The 17,450-nt window shown below is 37.0% G+C and overlaps 1 protein-coding gene across 3 annotated transcripts in view; it reads left to right on the top strand.

Annotated features, from left to right (window-relative positions):
• Positions 1-17,450, top strand: part of grid2 (glutamate ionotropic receptor delta type subunit 2) — a 562,418-nt gene that overhangs the window by 360,961 nt on the left and 184,007 nt on the right. For all 3 annotated transcript variants that reach the window (XR_002873852.1, XM_023958368.1, XM_023958369.1), the window contains exon 5: positions 14,174-14,227. Coding sequence is in view for 2 of the 3 variants with exons in the window: in XM_023958368.1 (XP_023814136.1) it covers positions 14,174-14,227 (54 nt within the window). In the remaining variant the exon portion in view is untranslated. The remainder of the gene's footprint in view (positions 1-14,173; positions 14,228-17,450) is intronic.

Below are 17,450 nucleotides of genomic sequence, written 5' to 3'. Positions count from 1 at the left end.
GCAGTCAAGGGGGAAATGGCAGGAGTGATAGATGTACCGACTGCCAGAAGACGGATGAAAAGTGATGCGGACGGATTTCCTATCAGCTGCAAGATTAGTTATTTTAGGGAAACTTCAGAAGCAAAGTCAACACTTTGCGGCTATGCTCTCATTCTCACCGCCTTTCTACTTGAACTCCCAGAAACGTTTGAAGTTTCCTTTTCTCCCTCTATGTCCAGCTTCCATCCTCAATCGTCTGTCTTAGAAACTCTCACAAACAAACTCAACGTCAGTCTTTTCTTTTTCCCCCCCAGCCCAGACTTTTGGATAGCAAATTCCAACAAACATGGGGCCTGACATTCTAAAAAGGGTTAATATTTTGCTGTACACTAAAGTATCGGAAATAAGCCAGATTATTCTATATAATGTTTGTTTTTTCACCTTTATCCCATCATGGGTCGCCACAGCAAATCAACTGTCACTGATTTGCACAAGTGGCTTGGAGGGGAGTTTTACGCCGGATGCCCTTCCTGACACCACCCTGTATTTTATCCAGGCTGTGGACCGGCACAGGAAGACCAAGACTTGGCCCCCCTTGTGGCTACATAATTATTCCTATTCTTATATCATAACTTAACATTTAAGAAATGTATGTTTATCATTTAGAATTCAACATCACATTTTTGTTTACAATGAGGCAATTTTGCATTTCGTTTATTTAAATTTATTTTTATATCATTTGCATAGTATTACTCAAAATAATAAAAAAAAATATTAGGAAATTATTCAGAGTTAAGTATTAGAGTAAATGAACAGGACGACCCCAATATAAACATTTTACAAAATGTTTATAAAATCAAATAGGAGCTTCAGTCAAATCTCCCTACTGGATGTTTGCCAAGGGTCAGCTTAAGTCTGGTTTAAAAATGTTTAAAAAATCAAAATAACAACAGGAGAAATACTCTGCGAGTGTAAGGAGTGGCACATTTTTTTGTTTCAAACAAAACAAGAAGTAAAAAGTGAACTCCATATACCCACATACTTGCTGTAGCAATAGGAATTGCTTGTTTAGTTTTGGGTTCCAACCGGAGGGTTGAGAGTGTAACACCGGAAGTGAAGGGTGTATACTTTTAATGTCGAAGCAAAGAGTTATTAAAACATCCCCTGGATAAGGGTAAAATAGACATTGTCTACCGTGGAGTTTGTGCAGGGAAAGTGACATTAAACACTTGCTAGGGTTTTTTAAAATTGTTAAAAAAACAACAAACTTTATATGTATGTGTGTATATATATATATATATATATATATACATATATTTAGAGATCAGTGCTGATGTCAAAATGTCTGCTTTATCTGCTTTATGAATATTGTAAAAGAAACACTTGTAAACTAAAGCAGAAAGTTTAAACTAAAGCAGAACGTTTTAAAATTGGTCATCTGGACTTATTGGAAAAAAAAGGTTAAACAAAAGTTTTAAAAAAAAGAGAGAGAAAGTCCAGATGACCCTTTTGGAAAATATTTCTGCTGTGGAACCTTTCTGGATGAATGAGTCTTCACAGATCTGTGAAAAGTCCCAAAAATCCTTAGTGGGTTCTATGGGTGCAAACCGTAACCAATACAAATCTGTTTGGTTGTTCTACACTTTACAGAAAAAACAACATCTGAGTAAACCATTAAAGTTCTTTAAAGTAAGAAACAAGGTACAATTTTTTTGTTTTTTTGCAATATAAATCCCATTTTTTGTGTGCTAAAGTTACAGGGATTGTGACTTAAATTTAATTTTTCTTTTTTAAATAAACAGGCTCATGATTGTTATGTTCCCACTTACAACCACTAGAGGACACTGTAGCTAGGTGTATAAGTATTTTCTACTATCAGCGACGCAGAAGATGACGTGCCGGCCTTGGTGGAGTTAGTCAAAAGCGACTAATTGACTTGTTAGCATTTTTTTGTGGTACAGTTATCCTAGTAAATGTATTTGTTTTGCGCTAATAAACCAGTAGATTCCTCATACGTATCATGAAGCTAAATAAGCACCAAGTGTCACTTCTTGGTCCTTTATTTTGTTAGATACATTTCTCCCAAAACTGTGACTTATGATTTTTTTATTTTTATTATGAATTTTTTGGTGTCTGTAACCCAAACTCTGGAGCGCCTTCTAGTTCGAATGATACAAAACAAAACGTGTAGTCGGCACGTGTGATTTCCGCATGGTAACACCGTCAAAAGTCCAGTTTTGAACTTATCTGTCAGCAACCTCGTAGACTGGAAACATATATCAATTGAATTATTCTTAAAATGCTTACATCGAAAAAAAAGCTCAACTCCCTTTTTTATGCTGCAGGAAAAAAAAAGATTTAAGCTGTGACCGAGTAAGTTAATTCACAGTTTGGCAGCCAGCAAATCACTTAGGAATATTACAGCATTAAGAACTTACACACTAGCTCAAACCGGTTCATTTGTGTACACAACACTGTATACCTTTGAATATTGTGACAGCTGATTCTGTTTATTCTGGCTATTGACCGGTTCATATCCAAATGTCAGGTTGAATATTGTCACATTTTCTGGAGATGGCTTTGCTATTGTGTGTGTGGTGTGTGTGTGTGTCTCTGAGGATTTTGCAGTGCTTGAAGCTGTGGTCAGATCGATAAACTCAAAGCACGATGTGTGTTCAGTTCTTGTATGTGTTTGCCTACAATCACAGACCCACAGCGAAGGCCCCGTTCTTAGGATGATAGATGTTCTGCACGTTAGCCTTGTTACCCCTGTGCTGCCCCCACATACACTATCAGAGACCTTTGGTGTTACTGGATTATAGGACAAACTGAAATAGAAGGAGGGATGGTTGGCTACAGATGTATGTGAGAAAGAAAATGTAGCATCTAGCTCCAACAGCTATGTTTTCATCAAAAAAGCAAGTGGGTGATCAATAAAGGGCGATCGTTAAAGTGCTGGGTTTGGGGAGAGGGCAAGACCTTGTCAAGAGGAGATTTTGGTAGCTTTTGTTGAGTTTGACAGCTTGTTGTTTTTGCCTCTGTGCGCATAGGAAATGGGAGCAAAAGATTTAACTCCCAGAGACATTTGTCTCCAGCATTTATTATAAATATAAATATATATATATATATATATATATATATATATATATATATATATATATATATATATATATATATATATATATATATATATATAAAAAGAAATATATAATGTATACTTCTGTCTATGAATGAATGCATACATCATGTTTTCTGCAGCACCTCTCTGTAGACAACTTTGCAGATAATTGTTCTGCGGCCACAATTAGATCAAAGTAATTAAACATTGGATTGGTGGTAATCTGCAGTCATTAGTTGTTGAAAAGAATCACACAGACCTTTGACACACATTGGAATCACTGTGGTCCAGTACATGCAGTTTAATTACTTTGACTTCTCTTCCTCCGAAGCGTTCTTCTTGTTCGAGCCTCGTCAGCTCTCTTTGGTTTAAGGGCTCTGTTTGATTGCATGGAAAATGTATTTCTGTTACATTGCCTGGCTAAAGAAACAGCGTGTAACGCTGACATGGAAGAGCAGCTCAAATTGAAAACATGTTGAGGCTTTGTCTCTTTAGTGTCCAGAGATTCAGAGTTAATCTGTCAATATTTTTCAGAAGTACTTGGAATATGTTTTCTTTTTGGTTGCGCGGAAGTTTGAAACCGTTTTTCAGATTTTTCATGTGTAACGTCTTCATTTAAACCAGTACGTGCACCAGTTCTATTTCTCAATGCAAACAATGATGCCTTAAAATGACTTGACTGGTTTTGTAAAACTTTGTCTTTTTCTTTCGGCTTTTCCCTTCAGGGGTCGCCGCAGCAAATCAGCTTCTTCCATCTAACCCTGTCTTCTGCATCCTCTACTCTTAACATCGACTACCTTCATGTCTTCATTCACAGCATCCATAAACCTCCTCTCTGGTCTTCTTTTAGACCTCTCGTCTAGCAGCTCTAGACTCTGCATCTTTCTACCAATGTATTCACAGTCTCTCCTCTGGCCATGTCCGAACCATTTCAGTCTGGCCTCTGACTTTATCCCCAAAACATCTAACATGTGCTCTACCTCTGATGTACTCATTCCTAAGCCTATCCATCCTGGTCACTCCAGAAGAATATCTCAACACCTTCCTCTCTGCTACCTCCAGCTCTGCTTCCTGTCTTTTACTCAGTTCCACTGGGCTGAACAGCATGGCTGGTCTTGCCACAGTTGCATACTTTTCCTTTCATTTGAGCTGTGACACTTTTCTCCACCCACTCCAACCTGCCTGCTCTCACTTCTTGACTTCTTGAAATCCTCCCCCTTCTTTAGCGCTTCTCCCTGTAACCTCATTCTTCTACTTTGGTCCCTCTCATTTACACACAGGCACCCCGTCTTGCTGCTACCAACTTTCCAGGGCAAACCTCCACCTCTCTAGCTGCTCCTCCACCTGTTCCCTGCCATTGCTACAAATCACGATGTCATCTGCAAACATCATAGTCCATGGTGATTTCTGTCTAACCTACTCCATAAGAAAAAAAAAAGAAAAATACTTTTAACTTTTCCTATATTTGGTTTTAAACGATGTTAATTTGAATTGATCTAGTTTAATTTTTAGTAAAAACACAACCTAATATTCACAATACAACATTTTCAAAACACTGTTTAAAGTGTTTGACAAATTATTAGAAACATTTGTCTTAAGCAGATTTTAAAATAATACAAGAGCAAATTTGAATTTTTAACTACTTATAAACAATTAATAAAATGTTGGATTTGGCAATATTTGATTATTTAAAACAGGTTGTCAATTATTTAGTGAATAAAATCTTTGCGTTTTTTTGTAAACTCATAATTACTTTCCCTTTTCTGTCAAACTTTCTATCTATCAATTATGTTGAAAACATATATTTCTTACAGATCTACAATGCCATGAAAGACTTGGAGGATAAAAGTAATTAAACTCCTCTGTATCTACAGTATGCTGAGACACTTTGTCAATGAAGCCTTGGAAGCAGACAGACTCACATTCAAAGGGACATTTTTGAGGACAGTGATAACACGGGTTTCAGTTTTTCTTGAATTGAAGCACACATACTGCAGTCATCAAATAAATATACCAGCTGGATTGTGAAGAAAATAATTGAATTTTTATTTGTGCAGGTTTGTTTTTAACCTCATAAGCACAATGCTGTGGTTCCAGAGCTGACAGTCACATGTCCAAACACAGACCTTGCTCTTACATTTTCTGCAGGGTAGGTTTTATCAGATAGCTATAAAAATAATGCATTGAACAAATTAGTACAACTACGACATGCTGCAAATCCCTTTATTTAGTAGTAGCTTAAACCTTTGTCAAATATTGATTTATTTTTATTTTCATCATTCATTCATTCATTCATTCATCTTCGGTTTGTTCCCTTTCTGGGTCATGGGGCTGCCGGAGCCTATCCCGGCCACCTATGGGCGAAGGCAGGGGACACCTTGAACAGGTTGCCAGTCTGTCGCAGGGTCACAATCACACTCACACCTACGGACAATTTTTTTTTTTTTTAATTGTAGTAAAAAATGCATCTTGAAGTAGAATTAGCTTTAGATCAAGGAAAGAATGAAAGAATTACGTTAAAAAATGATCAGATTTAATTTGCTTGATTTATTCAATTTATTTATTTTATATATATATATATATATATATATATATATATATATATATATATATATATATATAAAAAATACAACTGCAGTTTTATCCATCAGAAACAGACTTGCAAAGCTGACTTTATGCTAAAAGTCCTTGGTTGTTTCATTTTTAGAATAAACTATGATGGGTTAAAAGAAAAATCAAAGAAATGAGGCTCTGTCAAGGTTCCATCCTAGTTGTACAAGCCCCCTAACAGCTCAACAGGAAGGCATCTGTGAGAAAATCAGGAGATCCAGACAACCTCAGGTGGTTCCTCTCAGTAGAAATCATCAGCGGCTCTCCTCTAAACTTCTCTCAGATGACTGAGCTCCTTCACTGATCTCTAAGGACAAATCCAGCCAGCCTGCTAAGAAAGTTTATTTTATCTCCTCGTACGTGAGAAGTGAATCTTTAGGATCGTTGCCCTCAGCATGCAACTATGGATGAGTGTGAGAAATTAGATCGACCGCCAAACTGAGAGTCTTGCCTTTAGATTCTGCTCTCCAAGCAGTACAACAGATGAATACAGAGCCCTTAAAACTACATGGCACCACTTCACATGTCAACCTGTTCTTCTCTGAAGTATAAAGAAATTCCAGGCTCCCTAAATTCCTTCACTTGAGGGAGTGCGTCACTCCCAACTCAGAGGGGGTTTTCCTCTTTTTGCCCGGCTGAGAACTACAGCTTCAGACGTTCTGATTTTCATCCTGACAGCTTCATGCTTGGCTGCGAGCTGCTCCAGTGAGAGAGAGCTAGAGGTCACAGTTGTGTGAAAGTGGAGGAGTACATTATCTTAAAATGACAGAGATTGAATCCTGAAGTTCCTTACTGGAACGTTGCTTTGCTGAACTGTGGAATTCTGTCCATAAAGGGAATAAACAGATTCAGTGACAGAGTCAAACTCTGGAAAAAATCCAGTACTTAGGATGCTTAGCATATGGACTTCGTTTGTTGTCAAACTACCTGAAAACATATTTTCAAGCGTGCGTTACCTTATAATGACCAGATAGTCCCTGTGGGATGACATGTCAGCTCTTTTTACACAATCTAAAAAAGTTACATTATTATATTCTACTACAAAAGAAGAAAAAAAGAAACGCTAGATAGACTTACATATTTTCAACTGTTAGGTTACCATGGTTTAAAATAATTTTAATACTTTCAGTTTGCATTTAACAGATGAATTTACAGAACAATGAAGTTCTCTAATATGTAAAAAAATAAACAAATAATAGATTCTTGTTGCTCATGATCTTCAGAGTGAAAACATTTAAAAGTTTTCTCCAAATGTAGACATCGGTCGGTGGCCGCCCAGGCACATTTCGAGGTCGTGGAGTGGCAGCCCAGTGACAGGCAGAATGGCCTACTTTTATATTTACCCTCGGCCTGTCAGGTGGCTAGTGGTCAGTGGCACTTTATATGGTCGGCCTCCGTCCGGAGACATTTACATATCGTCCAACCATAGCTGCTGCCGGCCAGCAACCCGGCTGCTACTGCCCTGTGGCCATTCAGCTGTCGCTCGATTTTATAATGGAGTCATCCACTGCCTACATTCATGACCACGCCAACGATTTTCCAAAAATCATGCGGCGGCATAAAACTTGAAGATTCTAACAATGCCTCCCCTACACACTTCGGCAAATGAATATGTGACCCTTGCCTTTGTCACAATTGCCCTCACAGGTGAATACGGGCTGTCTGCAGGTGAAAAATGGGCAAATCTAAACGGAATACGCAGAGGCCCACCGAAAATCTTAAAGTAGTAGACCATTCTGTGAGCCTGCATGTTCATGCACGTTGCTTTGGAAGTAAATGTTTATGCAACACGTAAGGCTAAGTAAGGGTGAAGAAGTTGAGGTGCAACCATGTTGTGCAGAGTCCTTTGCTTCTGTCCAGGTGAAAAGTGCATGCCTTGTGCGCCTCTTACATAGTTTGTGTTTCTATGAACACATCATCGGTGACGCATTTGTACGTAGTCAGTAAGGTCGGTATGCGCACCTTACTAACGATAGGGGTGCTGTGAAAATGGCATCATACAACATAAATGCGTGTGACTTCCTTACAAATCAATTTTTCTGATGCGCCTCTTAAGGTGGCTGTACGAGCCTCAAGGGAATTACAAGACACACCTGTGCTCCCCTTAAGATAAGGGGTCAAACCCCAGCACAGGTGCATGTAACCACGGCTTAAGGCGTACCTGTACAGCTTGCCAAGCTAAGAACCCATACAAACACAGCAGCTGTTTGCCAATGAACGTCTTTTGTTTAACTTCTCCAGGAGCGACAGGTGAATGGAGGTCACTGTGGAACCAAAAAAAAAAGGTGTTGAGCCATGTCATGGTCACTCAATAAAACACACGAGTGCAGCGCTGTTCAAGACCATCACGCCGTCAACTTTCAGACTTCACAAAAGGCTTTCTTGTATTGACATTTGAATTTTTTTTTTTGTCCCCAGATGTCAGCAGTTATTTTAATATGATCTTCTAACATCAGAGAGTCAGGACAATAAAGAAAAAGGCTTTTGTGAACGGAGATGGAATGAAATCCTTCAGGTGGTCTGAGGGAAACGATGCCCATGTGACTCCTGACTAACCCCTGGATTGGTTAACAAAGCTGTTACTGTTAGTGGTGTTTGTGCATACATTTTTAACCACATGCATGACAGAGGAGAACTATATTGAACAGTTTAGGCCTCTAATGAGTGTTTTTTAGTGCTCCAAACCTGCCCTTTCACTAATTAGTTTGAGACATCTGGCCACATAATACCAGTGGGAGGTCAAAATAGTAAAAGTATTTGCCCCTGTAGACTTGAATGCTGATCATTAAAATCAGAATTTCCATTTTTTATTATACTGTTTATTTAAAAAATAAGCCATTTTTAGCATATTAATAAAATCCCTTATGGACTTTATAAGTCAGTACCTTTAAGTTATTATGGTTTATTTGAGGGTTTCTGACATTTTCACCACATTCACAATATTGTTTTCTTATTGAACAGTTTTAAAATATACAATAACTGTATGCTATGTAAAGAGATGCTTTGAGTTTCCATCATTTTTGCGTCAAATCTGTGTAAAAAAATGTTTTTCAAGGGCTATGAAGTGATTAAAAAAGTCAGAAGACTGGACTTCAACAAAAAAGAAATTTAGAAATAATTAAGACTAAAAGCATATGTTTCTGACTGTTAAAAATCCAAAAGGTGCATGTTGTGTTTTACAGTCAAACTTGCCTTTATTGAAATGTCAGACCGCAAATTCAAACCTTATTAGACTGTTTGCTATTAGGTGGATAGGCTGAAGCCCAGGATTTCACACAAATTAAAAGGTGAAAAAATTTGAAGGAAAGGACATTTCTTTCTTTTATGTGTTCTGGTTGAGTGTTTTACAGCAACACTCTGTGTCATCACGGTGCCGTTTTAAGGAGACTTTGGTGGCGATGAAACCACTAATAGACATGCTCTGCCACGCTCTCCAGCTGTTGTCTTTTGTTTACAGCTAAAACGAGTTTAATCACCCACTGTGCACTAGTCACCTAGACAATTAAGCCTAATGATATAGACGATTGACTGGATTTTAGGATTAACATGAAAAAGAAGGTAAAAGAGAAAGAATGAAACACAAAGAAATAAAGCCCAAATCATGAGATGACAAATAAAATCAAATATGTAAAATACAGGAGAATAGTGAAAAGTGGGGAAAAAAAACAATAACTTTGTAAAAAAAAGCTATTAGGCTACTGTTTTGTTTGTTTGTTTGTTTTTTTTACTCATATTTGTTTTGTTTTTTTGTTCAAACAAGTATATTTCAATTTTAAGTGAGGTTACTGCAGTAAAGTAAATGCAGGAATTCATAACTCTGGAGCTTTAGAGAAAAGGAAAACTCTTGTTTTTCATTGTAAATCAATAAAAAATAGAACTACAATATAAGTATGACAAGCATAACAATGTTTTAAATGAATTGTGTTGAATTGCAAATCAAATAAAATGAAAATGTACACTTCTGAAACAAAATTCTATTGATTAATATGCTGTGATATCCTATCAGGGCTGTTTTTAGAGCTGTAAATGAAGTGAGAAAAAAGTCATGTACATTTTCCTCTTAACTGTTTAGTGATATTTAGATATGTTTAGAAATCCACAACTCTGCTTTTCCTTGTTTTTTTACCACTTAGATAAAAGAGAACTTGCAGAGGTGATCAGCAGGTTATTTAGTTTTTTAGTGCCTTCAAGCAGATGATAATGTATTTTTGCAAGATTTAAAAGAAACTAATGTTTATGGATCTTTATTTATTCCTTTTTCTCAAACATTTTACAGTTGTAAAATGATGCCCACACGTGTCAATAAGTTTTGCATTTGCAGAATAATTTTAGACTGTTAGTCTGTTAAAACCGCATTGCCCTTGAGTAAAAGTCTCAGGAAGAAAAAAAAAAAAGTTTTGCAAATTGCAAAAATGTCTTCTATCAATAGAAAGATTTTTCTTTCAAGTCTTCCGACCGTTACAAATGTTTTTTTTAAACTATTATTATTTTCTTTAACTGTTGTATTCACACATCCGGTTACAACCTTGGATTATTGACACATGTATTTAATCTGGACTGATCATCCAATCAGCATCTTTCTTTTCTCAGCAGTCAATCAATGATCAGCCTCCCACTGTCCAACCAGATTGGAAAATGTAAAACTGACTTATTTAAATGGATTTTTTTCCTTTGGTTCTTGTTGAAATCCAATTAAATCTTTGATGATGATGATGATGATGATGATGATGATGATGATGATGATGTAAAACGTACTTACTGAGTTTGCTGTCAATGAAATGATTTGTTCCAAAGGCAAGAAGTAGACAACTTTAATTTTGAAACTTTTCCATTACAAAGAGTTTTGAAAAGGTTGACATCCTATACTAGAATGTGTTTACTTTAATGGAAAAACAATTCTACATATAATTCTGCAAAGTCTATAAATTGTTAATATACTGTATTAATGCCAGTTAAGACCTGACACATACTACATTTGTGACATAAATGAACAAATCTGTGAAAAAGGGAAAATATCTCACGCTTGACTATGGGGTTTAGAGGAACTTACAGAATAAATACTTGAATAAATAATTTAAAAAATCTATAAAATGAGGCGTCTTCAGAGGTTTTCCAATTTGGATCAATTGAGACAAACCCTTTTTATTGAGATAGTTCTTAGGTAGTTTCTAGTAGGAGTATTTCTATGAGCTTGAAAATGTCACAGGCAAGACAGCTTTGCTATATTTGCCTGTGTTTGATCGATAGCCTAAAAACCTTTGACGCGACTTTCATTCGCATCACCTCATTCAGTTTCAGCCTCTCTCCATGACTTCAAAACAGAGGGAGTTCTTTCAGCTACTCCACCTAAAATCTGAGACAAAAACAACATTTAACCTAATTAAGGGGACATCTAATACATATAAATAGAATCAGCCTTCAAATAGTAGCTGCTCCTTTATTTCAACTCCGATTTCTTACCTTCATTGAGGCGTTCCATATATTCAAGATCAAAACCTGTGTCGTCACTGTGAAGAGCAGATGCTGGTTGAGCTAAACCTACTGAGACCTTGAGGCCTTTTTTTTGGTTAAATTTGTGTGCAATGATAATCTGGTTATGTTTCAGGTGGCATATTTAGTTATGGTTTAAATGAGTGTCTCCTAATCCTGATCCTCAGGATCCCCAGCTCTACATGGTTTATTTGTTCCAACATACTTAATTCAAATGACTGTGACTCACCATGAGGCTTCTGATAGTGAGTCACCCTCTGATTAGTCGCAGTCAGATGAGATGAGATGATATGAATTTGGTGTGTTCAGGCAGGAAAATGTGAACAAAATGCAGGGCAGTGGGAAAATATATATTATGGGTGAGATGGGAGGCATGTTGGTACCACAAGGGGGAACAATTTGGTCTTTTTCTGGTGGTGCTCCAAAGAATGGGCAAATGCAGAGGGTTGTGTCATGAATGGCATCAGAGTGGAGGGGTGTGGAGGTGCAGAGTTGTGGAAACTATAAGGAAAAACGCCGATGAGTAACGTAATAAAGTTATGGGAAAAATAGTGGAAACTAGGCTGAGGTCAGAAGTGAGCATCTTTGAGCATGCTTTACTATTGAGCAAGACAACCACAGATAAAAACAGCTGCTTTGAGGATTTTTTTTTAAGAGAAAGAGCTTTTTGTAGATCCAGAGAAAGTCTCTGAGATGAGCCGTGGTTTATATAAAGAAGAGTGGAGTGTGGCATTAGAGTTTTTAAGAACACACACTATATCGCCAAGCATATTTACTAACCTGCATTGAACCACATGTGAAGTGAAGTGCCATCCATTCCCAACTCATAGAGTTCAATATTATGATAATCCACCTTTTGCGGCTATTACACCTTGAACTCTTCTGGGAAGGCTATCCACAAGGTTAAAGAGTGTGCTTACAGGAATTTTTGACCGTTCTTCCAAAGGTGCATTGGTGAGGTCACACATTGATGTTGGTGGAGAAGGCCTGGCTCTAAGTTTCCGCTCTAATTTGACTTAGAGGTTTTCTATCTGGTGCAGGTCAGGACTTTGTGCAGATCAGTTAACTTCATCCACACCAGACTCGGTCATCCATGTCTCTATGGACCTTCCTTTCCCAAAGTCTTCCATTTTGTTATGATAGAGCTGACAGTTGATCGTGAAATATTTAGGAGTGAGGCAATTTCCCAACTGGATTTGTTGCACAGGTGGCATCCTATGACAGTTCCACACTGGAATAAACACAGTATATGTGTCAGCTCTTAACTAGCAATAAGGACATATATGTATAAGAGAGCTGTAAAACAGTTGTGAGATATGCTTTAAGTGTGACAGAGGAGTTCAAGGTGGAGGTCAAGAATCAGCTGTGAGCCTCTTTTTGTTTTGTGTGGTGATGGACGGACAGACAGACAGACAGACAGACAGACAGACAGACAGACAGACAGACAGACAGATGAAGTTAGACAGGTATCTCCATGCACCATACATTTTGCAGATGACTGTGTGGTTTACAGATAAGGCAGGGAGTTGGTAAGGGAACATCTAGAGAGGTGGAGGATTATAGAAAGGAGGGGAGAGAAGGTAAGCCCCAGCAAGACAGACTTCCTGTGTATAAATGGGAGAGATGCAAGTGGAATGGAGATGTTGCAGGAAGCAGAAATGAAGAATGTGAAGGACTTTAAGCTCCTAGGGTCAACAGTCCAAAACTACACAGAGAGCAGAAAAGAGGTGTTGGAACAAGCAGGTTGGAACAAGTAGATGTTTTAGGTATGATGTTTGACAAATGGGGTTTACCAAGACTGAAAGGAAAGGACAGTGGATCTGAGAAAGAGAGAGTAGGCAGAGCTGGAGGTTGCAGAGGTGAAGATGTTCTCTTTGGGAGTGACAAGGATGGATAGGACCAGGAATGACTAGATCAGAGGAATAGCTCATGTTAATGTTTAGGAGATACAATCAGGGAAGCAGATTGAGATGGTTGGACACATTGAGAGGAAGGACTGTGTTTTAGTTAACCTATAACACCAGAGCTTTAGCTCCAGTGTTTATATTCTTTTGACTATGGTAACTCTTCAAACGTTTTTGTATCAACGTAAATCCGCTGATTCTGTCTCAGAGAAAAGTAGAGTAAATTTGAAAATAAATTGCACCATTATGCATTACTAAATTATTAATCTGTTATATATTGATGCAAAGTTGATAACAAAAAACACTTTTCTCCGCATCAATTTATAAGCTGATTGACGTTAATCATGAAAACAGTCAAACTGTTACAGTAAGTCAAAAGCCATGTTAGCACTGGACTCGGCAACCCATATTCTAGCAATCACTTCCAATGAACAGTCTATGTTGACACGCGCATATGCGTGTTTCAGGCTTCCGCATTCAAAACTCTTGCATTCACACATTGCTATGCAAATTTTTAAGTCACCTTTTGGGCTATACGAACAAAACCAGTTGAACTTTGACCAATCTGGTACTAAAATTTGGGAGTGACGTATGGATGACAGCCTTTTGAAATCACGGAAGTGATTTAAAAATGACCATGAAGGAGAAATTAATAATTGTGGATGGTGCCCGGCAGGAATTAGTTGAAACCAACTCTATTACATGTCAGAATAGAGCTGGGATTGAAAAAGGTTGGAGCAATATTTACAGTGCTTTGACATTTCGCACCAAGCCTCTTTTTAACTGTAGAAAAATACACTAGTACTGGGTAGTGACAGTCCAATGTGAACACAATATGCTAAAAGCACGTTCAAGAACCTGTATTCAGCATGTTCTTGACTGTGCGACACATGAACACACTAAACAGAGTGTGTTATATAGCTGTAGTCAATGACATCTCCAGTGTTACAGGGTCGTGGATGTATTTAAGGAGGATATGGACATTTCCATACGCATAGAAAATGAGACCAAAGAAACATTTTCCGGCTGATTTCCTCGTTGTTTCTAAATGTGCTGTTTGTGTGTTTTACAGGTAGTGGAGACCAACCTAGTTGCCTTTGATTGCCACTGGATCCTTATTAATGAGGTAAGTGCTTGGTTCAGCTCATAGTTATAGGTAGCCAAGGCGTGTTTTTAATTTCGTAAGTCTTTTATCCTTCTGTTAGATGTTTTTAAAAGGGAGGATAATGTACATTTGACTAATTTACTGATAGTTTTTCTACTAAATGACCCTTTAGGATACCTAAAACGTGTTTAATTGAACTCATCAGTTCCTCCCAAAACACTTGAGATAAAAACAGGAAGATACATAGAGCTAAATATGAAGTGAGGTCAGTAAAAAATCTAACAGCAATGATACCAGTTTTTGCAGCTTTTCCCTGCTGGTATAAGCCGGTTCAATACTCTTGCTCCACAGTTTTCCGGCTGCCAGAGTGGCGGGGGAGGAAACCTCCTCTCCGCTATGAGTCAATGTACTTCTTTTTAAAGTTTTTTTTTCTCCGTTTAGTCCATGAAATACTTTCATCCATGTTCTGAATCAAAATGTGATTGTTAACATGGATCAGAGAAACCATTGTGCGTAAGTAAAAACATAGTCAATCTTTAATGACGACTGTAATTTGGTATTAATTTTAGAAAAGGGAACTGCCTTTGATCTCTTTGGATGAGAAGTGCATTAAACAGAGCAGATCAGCTCGGGTTTGGATGCGGATTTGCCCTGCTGACTAATGCACTGACTTTTTTGTAGCCTTGGGCATTACTGACATCACACAACAGAGGGTTCTTGCTGCCAAAATCTCCATGTTTCTCATCTTAGTCTTTCTCATTCACACACATTGGAAAAACTCATGCCAAACACACACAAACAAAGCAAATGCACTGGTGAAAGAACATCATTTACTATAGTATTTCTTACAAAAAGTGTGTTAAATATGTCTTAATGGCACATGACTCTGTAGACTCATCTCTTTTTTATAGGCTGCTTTCAACATGTCTTCAGATGCCTCAGTTCCATTAATGGTGCAGAGACGATCAAACGTCTTAAAGTCAACCTCATTATCTGGCCATTTGCTTTTTTAATTTCAAAATTTTACATGGAAGAGGGGATCACAGCAACACTGTCATAATCCATGCCTGATATCTGAGAAACTCGTGACATGTTTGTTTATTGCTATTGCTTTTTGTTCACAAAGGAGGACAATCTGCATTTGAATCTGAAAATTGTCCGACCGCTTCATTTTTTCTTATCAGAATGAATCAGTGTTATTCTAAAATGTACGGTGGCCCTGAAGTGCAAATCCCACCAACAAAAAACAAAGAAAATGGAAATTTAAATTCCCACAAATAAAAAAAAGAAATGTAAAAAAAAAAATGAAACACAATAAAAAAACTGTGGTACATTGTAAACTGGATGTTGATGTTTATTATTTACCATCTGGGTTTTTTCAAATGTGTATTCAATGTCAGCCATCTAAGTTTTAGGATTATTACAGAGCATATCCAGTACCACTTCATGCCAAAGAACTTACAGTTAAAATGCTGGCCAATGTCATCATCCAATCAGTGACATCCCATAGTACCTAACTTTTCTGGTTTTGTTTTGTAACATTTTTTGATTTCTGGAAATTACTTTTCATTTTTTTGGAACTGTGCTTTATTTCTGGAATTTTGTTTTGATTTCTAAAATGTAATAATGTTCCCCTAAGTTTTGCTTTTTTAACATTCGTTGTGAGCTTTAACATGTTGTTACATTGAATACGTTGGTGTGATTTGCACTTCCTAAAGATGTGCATGTCAGACGTAGACATGTAATATGGATATGACCTGACATCATCCACTGAATGCTGCAAAAGTCAGCTTAAAGTGGGAATGGCCTAACTCCGCCCAACTCAACAATGCTCCAGGAAAAGCAGTTGAGCAGGACGGTCTGGAGTTTGAAGCGTTTGACCAATCGGACAATCCATCTGTAATTTACAAAACCACTTTCCTACGTTTTTATAAAATCAAAATGATCTGTTTAAAAAAAATCCCTCCATTGAGTTGTATGATGGAAAAAATGAAGGAATGAACTTAAAAAAAAAAAAAAACTTCTGAAACCAAACTATACCTAAATTGCTTTTAGTGTTTAGTAAGATATTTTAACATGGCAGTCAATGGAAAACTGCCCGCTTCTAATAGCTGACTCCAGTGGATTTGGGATAACCTGCAACAACTGGTACTTCATGGGTCAGAATACATTTGGAAGAAATAATTTCATACAAAAATCCCAGTCTTTGGCACTTCTGTAGATTACAGGACCAGACAACAGATTCATTTGGATTACAAAAAAATGGTAGGAAAAATAAAAGCATTCATAGTTTTTTTTTTTAACTCTGATTAGTCAACATATGAAAAGTAGAATTTTAGAAAAGTCTGTTTTTTGTGCTTTATTCTCATTTTTTAACATTTTTTAAGCTAATTTTAAGGCAATTTTAAAGCAAAACGTGAACGTCCAGACTGCAATCTGTTTTTTAATTGTATTTATATTTTCAAATTATATTATTATATTATATTATTATATTATATTATAATTACGTTATATTATATTATAATAATTATAATTTCATTTCATTTTTACTTTGCCATTGTTAATTGTATATAAGACTGAAAAATAACATTGACATCAAGAGGCACAGAAGGAAAGAAACATAAAAAGCAATAATTTAGACTTGAGGATTCTGGAATTGTGTCTCTGCCTTATCAATAGTCTGAGAAGATCACCATCCAAGCAAAGTGAAAAGATAGGAAGAAAAGGCAGAACCGTGCAGATGCCCCATGTGTTGGGAGAGATTCAGATAAGCTCAGGATCTTCTCCAAACACACTCTGAGACTCAAACTGATTCATGTGAGCGACAAACACTATCTGGGTAGACTTATAGACATAGTTAAAAATCTGATGACTCTTCAAAGCTTTTTGGTAGAGAGACTGAAATAACAGCTCTCCTTATTTGACTTGATAAAAGAGGAAACAGAACTTTGGGCCCAAACTCAAATATTTACCTATACCTTAAAGAGAAAATAAACATTCACTTTTACATTTGGACGAAAAAGACATTGTTTAGGGGAAAGAAATACTTAATGTCAAATGAAAACAGTCCTACTTTAACATGAGTATATTCATGTAAGCATAAAATGTTATTTACTCACATTTTGATCAGCATTTTTGACAAAACTGGCATTGATCCCACAGACTCATGGCAGCAAAGTTCCACTCCAATCATCTTTTGATCTGTATTAAACGTGTTTTCAGTGCTCTTTCAATCATAATTATA

Source organism: Oryzias latipes, chromosome 9 (genome assembly GCF_002234675.1).
Source record: "Oryzias latipes chromosome 9, ASM223467v1".
Lineage (NCBI taxonomy): Eukaryota > Metazoa > Chordata > Actinopteri > Beloniformes > Adrianichthyidae > Oryzias > Oryzias latipes.
Note: the sequence above shows the minus strand (reverse complement) of the source record. Positions and strands in the feature narration are given on the sequence as shown.